General features: G+C 34.0%; 1 protein-coding gene across 1 annotated transcript in view; it reads left to right on the top strand.

Annotated features, from left to right (window-relative positions):
- Positions 1-7528, top strand: part of ADGRV1 (adhesion G protein-coupled receptor V1) — a 947781-nt gene that overhangs the window by 189956 nt on the left and 750297 nt on the right. Inside the window, exons 43-46 of the mRNA XM_007943393.1 lie at positions 3516-3691; positions 4479-4603; positions 6847-7013; positions 7107-7253. Coding sequence (XP_007941584.1) covers positions 3516-3691; positions 4479-4603; positions 6847-7013; positions 7107-7253 — 615 coding nt within the window. The remainder of the gene's footprint in view (positions 1-3515; positions 3692-4478; positions 4604-6846; positions 7014-7106; positions 7254-7528) is intronic.

Here is a 7528-nt window from a genome sequence, read left to right as displayed (position 1 = left end):
TGCTAACTTCAGACTGCTTATTTAAGAAGCAAATATCCAATATGCATGTTGTTAGTTGCCATCGAGTCAGGCTTCCAACTGATGGTGACCCCATGTATAATGATAACCCACAGTTATGATCTATAAGGTTTTCATGCCTGATTTTTATTTTTTTAAATTGTGATTTGGGTGAAAGTTTACAAAGCAAATTCATTTTCCCTACAGAAGTTCATGTACAATTTGTTTCATGACATTGATTGCAATCCCCATAATGTAACAGCTCTCTTCTCACTTCCTCCCTGTAGTTACCTCTTCTCTATGTCCTTTTTTCCTGTGCATTTCTGTTCTTTGAGCTATCTACCTATGGAAATACTGCCTTTCTGATCTTCCGTGATTGATTGCTCTAAGGAGTGTATCTACCTAGTGGAAATGTTCACCCTATATGCTTGTCTGTTGTTTGGGTGGAAGTCACAGGAGTGATTTCAATTTCAGACCTGAAAGGTAGCTAAGGGTCATGGTGTCAGGTGTTTCACTTGGCTCTGTCAGACCATGAAGCCTGGTCTTTTTTATGAATTTGAGTTTTATTCCACATTGTTCTCCTACATGCTCTAGGATCCCCTAGTCTGATCCCTTTCTGAGTGGTTGACATTGGTATCCAGGTACCATCTAGTTCTTCTGGTTTGTCAGTCATATAGGCTGAGGTTTGAATGCTAAACTAGTTCCTTGGAAAAATTGTTTCCATGTGTCTTTGGTTTTCTTCATTCTTCTTTGCTCTGGATGAATAGAGCCTAATTGTTGCATCTGGATGGCTGGTTGAAAGTTTTTAGACCCCCAGTTGCTACTAACCAAACTAGAATGTAGAACAATGTTTTTGTGTAGTATGTCATGCCAGTTGAGCTTGATGTCCTCTGTGACCATGGTCCCGAGCCCACAGGTCCAACAACTTGCTCCTTCAGGGTGGTTGGCTGTGGCTGAGAAGTTATCATAACTTTGTCCCCGTTAATTCTATTTATATGGAGATTCTTACAGCACATACAAATATGTATGCAGAAATGTCATCTGTCAACTTTATATGGTCATTGCTATATTCCCTTTTGCCTAGACATATCTGGTCATTCAGCCTGTCTACTTACGTATCTATCTGTAGACTAATGTTTGTTGTTACTGATAATGCAGTATTGTGTATGTAGAAGTGTTTATCTTTGTTGCCTGTACCTCTTGTGCACCTCTCTGTGTCCTTTATTCCTTAGTGTTATTTTGTTTGTCACTCACTTTTAGTATATGGCCTTGTTGTTGTTATTTGCCATCGAGTCGGCCCCCGACTCATAGCGAGCCCCCCTTGGGTTTCCGAGGCAGTATCACTACAGAAGTAAGATTGCCCAACCTTCCCTCTGAGGAGTGGCTGGTGGGTTTGAACCCCAGCCTTCTGGTTAGCAGTCAAGTGCCTTAGGCACTATGCTACCAGAGCTACTATATGGCCTCATTGCCTGACTTTTTTGGAAGTCTTTTCTTCCTAGTATGTCTTTGTCTGGAATCTCTGTTGAAGCCTGCAACATGCAAGCTTCCATTGACAGACAGGTGTTGGCTGTACTTGGGGTGCATTGGCCTGAAATTGAACCTCAGTTTCCCATATGGGAGGCATAAATTATACCACAGAGCAACCACTGTCCCTTTGTGTGTGAATAGGAATAACTTACTGGAGAAAAAAAAATGATAGATTTGAGATTCATAGAAATGTGATCAATAATTATAAATGTTTACCTTTCAAAACCTCTCTATATATGAATTTCTGTTTCTGCTACTCTACCTTATTTTTGAAACACAGTTTAAAATAGCTGATTGTATTAATGTTAGACATGTTCTTAAGCCAGCTATATAAAATATAGGAACTCCAAATAATATACTTAAAAACAATTTCATCTACAAACAGTCCAACAAGTAACTAATTTGTTTAATGATCAATTTGTGTAAACTTCACCATATTTTTGAGTGGGTACTCATTTGCATATCCATTTTTTTCATCTCCTTGAGATTTTAAAACTTTTATTTGTTCAAGGACACTTAAATTTTGACATAGATACAAAAATTTAATTAAATTTGAAGTGTTTTGTAAATTTGCAATTTCTTTGTATTTGTTATATCTTAAAACTTTTTTTTTTTTGTTTAAGGACTTTTTGTAAGTTAAGGAAATTGAATGTTAGAGCAATTGGATGAAATAAATTTTCTTTTAACTCACGTAACTATTCATTTTAACGTGTTTTATTTTGAGATATACAGTAACATGGGAGCTCTGGTGGCATAGTACCTAAGGCATTTGATTGCTAACCAGAAGGCTGGCAGTTCAAACCCACCAGCCACTCCTCAGAAGGAAGATTGAGCAATCTACTTCAGTAGAGATGCTGCAAGTGTATGGCTCATAGACTGCATATGTGTGTGTGTGTGTGTGTGTGTGTATACTTTTTTTTTCCCCACGAAACTACCACATAGATTACGATACTCAGATTCTCTTCCCTTCTACCCCTTTCTAGTTAATAGCACCTTTGCCTTCCCCAAAGGAAACTACTTTCTGAATTCCGTCATTAGAGACTCATTTTACCAGTTCTTAAACTTTGTATAAATAGAATTGTGTATTATATTTGCTCTTTTTATGCCTGGCTTCTTTCCTTTAATGTAAGTTTAGCAATCCACCCATGTGGTTACATGTATCAGAAATTCTTTTTTGTTGCTGAGTAGTACTTTACTGAGGAGCCCTGGTGGTGCAGTGTTAAAGTACTTGGTTGCTAACCAAAGAGTCAGTAGTTTGAACCCACCAGGCCCTCCTTGGGAGACCAATGGGACACTCTGCTTCAGTAAAGATTTCAGCCTTGGAAACCCTATGAGGCAGTTCTACTCTGTCCTATGTGGCCACTATGAGTTGGTGTCTACTCCATGGCAATATTATTGAATAGATCACTATTTTTTTTTACCCTCTTTCCTGTTGATGAACATTTGGCTTGTTTCCATTTTGGAGTTACTCTGGCTGTGCCAGCTTTTTAACAGTAAAGCCCAAACTAGAATGAGTAAAGTGATGTAGCCAGGGCAGAATAAATGAAAATGAAGTGATATATTTAATTTCTTAGTCTTTGTGTTATTCTTAAATTCCAGAGATATTTCTTTTTTAGACACTTCTGACAAATATTTATTTTTTATATACCTTAAAAAGTATTCCAGTAAGTCAATTTTCATTAATATGCTTACAATTTCCTGACTTATTCCCCCCCAGTTTTTTTTACTTACAGTAGAAGAAACAGCAATGACAAAGTTTTATTTTTTAGAATATGTGCACTTTTTAGTACAATATCATAGTAATGAAAAATTTGAAAGTAGTAAGTTAAAACACTTGTAACTTTTACATTATGGGAATCTCTTATTAAAAAAGATTCAGCATTTTTCTGGAATATATTACTTTATTATCAAAAATGTTTTGCAAATTTTTCTATATATGTGTTGCACAATACTATATTCTAATAACTTTATCTTTTTCATTTGGTTTTCAGGCCCTACACATATCTGCCATATTAGACACGGAACCAGAAATGGATGAGCATTTTGTTTGCACTTTGTTTAACCCAACTGGGGGTGCTAGACTAGGGGCACCTATTGAAACTCTGATAACAGTTATACAAAACCAAGCCCCTTTGGGGCTATTCAGTATCTCTGCAGTTGAAAATAGGTATAGTTTATTCATAAGGAAATTTACCACATGTGAAGCTAAGTGGGGTATATTTTTGACATAAAGAAAACGCATAAGGAAATTGATCTCTGATTATTTCAAAGGGAACTTTACAATGAGCTCTAGCAGAGAGATAGCATGCCATCACATAACGGGGAGTGTCAAAAGCAAAACCTGTTCTGTTTAATGGTGTAGTTCACAGTCTTATATTCTCAGAATTCATATTTCCAGGCAAAAAGCTTCACTATTTTGTGTTTTTAATAATAAAAATTGAGAAATAATATAAAATATATTTAGCTTCTAAAACCAAGTGAACTACTCTTCATGCATATTAACAGGATTGTAGTCTTAAAATTTCCTCTGGAAGCTCACAAATATTTTTTTATATACCTTAAAAAATATTCCAATAATTCAATTTTCATTAATATGCTAAGAATTTCCTCACTTTTTTCCTCCAAATTTTTTTTTAGTTATGGTAGAAGAGACTCAATGACAAAGTTTTACTTTTTTAGATTATGCAGTGTGAAATTACTGATTTTTAATATTTTCTCATGATTGTGGTATCAGAATGTTATATTTTTGTTGATTATTTTTGTTTTTATTGTAAATATTTTTATGCTTTAGAGTCTAGTCTTCTTGACATAAAATTTGTAGATCTCACCTTGGCTCATGTAAATTTAAATGTATAATAACATATCAAGTATATGCTAGCAGTATGATACTTATTTGAAAAAAATGTAGAAATCATATTTTTTTCTGCTTTCTACAATCCATTTGTTTCTTCTAGAGCCACCTTTATAGCCATCGAAGAAGCCAACAGGACTGTATATTTAAATATCTCACGTACTAATGGAATTGATTTAGCTGTGAGTGTGGAGTGGGAGACAGTATCTGAAACAGCCTTTGGCATGAGTATGTTTAATTTTTATGAGAACAAAACTGTATAACCAAGCAAGATTGTATGTATACGTTTTACATTTCCCCCCTGAATTATAACTCATGAATCAGTTGAAAATGGAAAATAGATATCTAATTATTTTATTGCATCCACAAATATTAATTAATGAGTACCTATCATGTGTCAGGCACAGTGTTAGCCTGTAGGAGCTGAGAGTTTAGGAGGTGACAGAAATGAATTAAACAAACAAAAATCAATATGTAGTTTAAACTCTAATAAATGTTTTAAAGGAAAAGACTTAGGTGTTGTGAGAACATAAGGGAGTGCATTCTAGGAGTATCAATGTTTTAACTAAAACCTAATGATAAATAGGGATTGATTATGCAAAGAATTGTATTGGAGGAAAAAAAGAGGAGAGAGAGAGAAAAAGTCTAGTTATAAGTCTAGAGGCATAAGGAACATATCACAAATGAAGACTTTAAGAGAGCACAGTGGACAGAAATATGGAAAGATGAATAGGGTCGTTATGAGTTGGAATCAAGTTGATGGGAGTGGGTTTTTTGGTTCAGTTGAGTTTGGAGATACAAACAGAACCAGATCATTCAATAACTTGAAGAATATGTTATGGAATTCCATCTTTATTCTAGTGATAAAATGATGCCTTTGAATGGTTTAGATGTGGAGAAGGGTTACTGGGTGCTTATCAACACACACAGGGTATGATTACATTTGCATTTTTAAGATATTATTCTGGGTGTCATGTAGAGAATGGGTTGGTATTGAAGAATAAGAGATGATATACAGGGAGACAGAAAGGAAAAAGATGTCAGTAGCTTGGGTTGGCTATGAGAAGGAGGGACAAAGAGGTATTAGTGATGACTACTAGGTTTCTAGCTTGTACCATTAGGTGGAGGGTCATGCTGATCACTAAGAAAGGAAACACAGGAGATGGACAAGGTGTTATTTTGATGAAAAGAGTAAAATAAGTGTGGTTTAACATATTTTAAATTCGAGTTGCTTTGGATATCTCAAAAGAGAGATCTTTGCTAGTAAGGAAAATTTGGGAATTTTAAGCATGTATTGAATTTAAAGTCATATAAACCAAAAAACCAAACTTACTGCCGTGGAGTTCCAACTCATAGCAACACCTCCTTGGGTTTCTGAGGCAGTATCATCACTGTGGAAGTAAATTGCCCTATCTTCCTTCTGAGGAGTGGCTGGTGATTTTGAACCGCCAGCCTTCTGGTTAGCAGTCAAATGCCTTAGTCACTATGCCAAGTCATATAAGTTGATGTAATATCCTGGAAAGAGAAACTGCAGATAGGGATGGGAAGATGACCCAGAACTGAGCTCTGAGAAGGCTCAGACTGAAGGATTTACCCATATGATCAGGACCATTCAGGAATCTTAATAAAAAAAAAGCTATAGTGTACCTTCAAATGGTGACAAAACAGGAAGCTGCAATATTGGATTGCTAGGGAAGGAAATTCTAATGGATATAGTACATGGAAAGCATTGGCATTGTGACTTCTTAAATTGGTAATCAAAAGTGATCGGTACTTTATGAGGAGCCGAGTTGGCAGTGTTGACATTTGTTCTTGCATCATGTTGACCCCATTAATGAAAGTTGAAGAATTTACTTTCTTTTGGAAAAGGTCATGATAATAGAATATAGGATTTTTTAATAGTTATTCTTCATTACATAAGGATTTTTTTTTTTTTTTTTGTAATAATAGAATTTTAGGATATTTCCAGTTGTAGCAGTTTGATAAGACCTTGACAGTCATTTGAAATATGTAGGTCTGCTTTGGACTTATTAAAGTATCTACAAATAAAGTGAGGATTCACTGAATCAGCAGTGTTACAAATTAGTAATATAAGTTTTAAAAATCCAATATTTCACATATTTTACAGAGGATATTAGAATTTCTCATATTTAGTTTATCATCTTTATGAAAGCTGATAAAATCATGTTCAGCATATTTCTTTTTTTTTTAACACATTTAGTATTTATTTTTAAATATACTCAGAAAGGTCTATGTGTCTGTAGAGTATTAACAACTTGTTGTTTTCAATTATAATCGTTAATTTTAAGTGATCTCACTTTTTTCTCTCTCAAATACATACACACATAAATCATAAAAATATTTTTATTTCTAATAACAAATACAATAGTCTTACCATTTAAACAGAGAATTCTGAATATATAAGGTTTGTAAGGATTGTACACTAGTAAATAATAATTTTTGTTTTCCAGGGGGAATGGATGTTGTGTTTTCCATATTTCAAAGTTTTTTGAATGAATCAGTTTCTGGTTGGTGTTTCTTTACTTTGCAAGATTCATTATATGGTGTAATGTTAAGAAACTTGTCTGTGGGATTTTCTACTATTTATCGATGGCAAGGAATTTTTATTCCAATTGAGGTAAACACACTTACTTTATAATAGACAAAATAAAATAAATGTCTAAATTTTGGATGCATTGTGAACTATTTATTCTTATTCTTTATTTCCTAGGATCTAAATATAGAAAATCCTAAAACTTGTGAGACGTTTAATATTGATTTTTCCCCCTTCTTTGTGATTACCCATGAAGAAACAAATCAAGGAAAGTCTTCTGTAAACAGTGTGTATACAGTCACATCTGGATTCAAATTATTACTGGTAAAAAAATCATTTTTTAATTGTAGATTGCTTTATTAAAAGCAAAATTAGATATATAAGATTTATTTAGATGGAAGATAATGTCTATTCTATGTTAATGTGAAAAAGGACTTTCTATAATTTGATATATATATGGTGCACAGGTATTAGCTCAGCTTACAGACTGAGACAAACCAAGAAGAAGGAAGAATCCATCTAAGAATTGGCCATGGAAAACCTTATGAATAGCAAAGAAACACTGTTTGATACATTACTGTACAACTTTATGAATACTC

Source organism: Orycteropus afer, unplaced genomic scaffold, assembly GCF_000298275.1.
Source record: "Orycteropus afer afer isolate SDZICR_OR568_19922 unplaced genomic scaffold, OryAfe1.0 scaffold00105, whole genome shotgun sequence".
In the NCBI taxonomy this organism is placed as follows: Eukaryota; Metazoa; Chordata; class Mammalia; order Tubulidentata; family Orycteropodidae; genus Orycteropus; species Orycteropus afer.
Note: the sequence above shows the minus strand (reverse complement) of the source record. Positions and strands in the feature narration are given on the sequence as shown.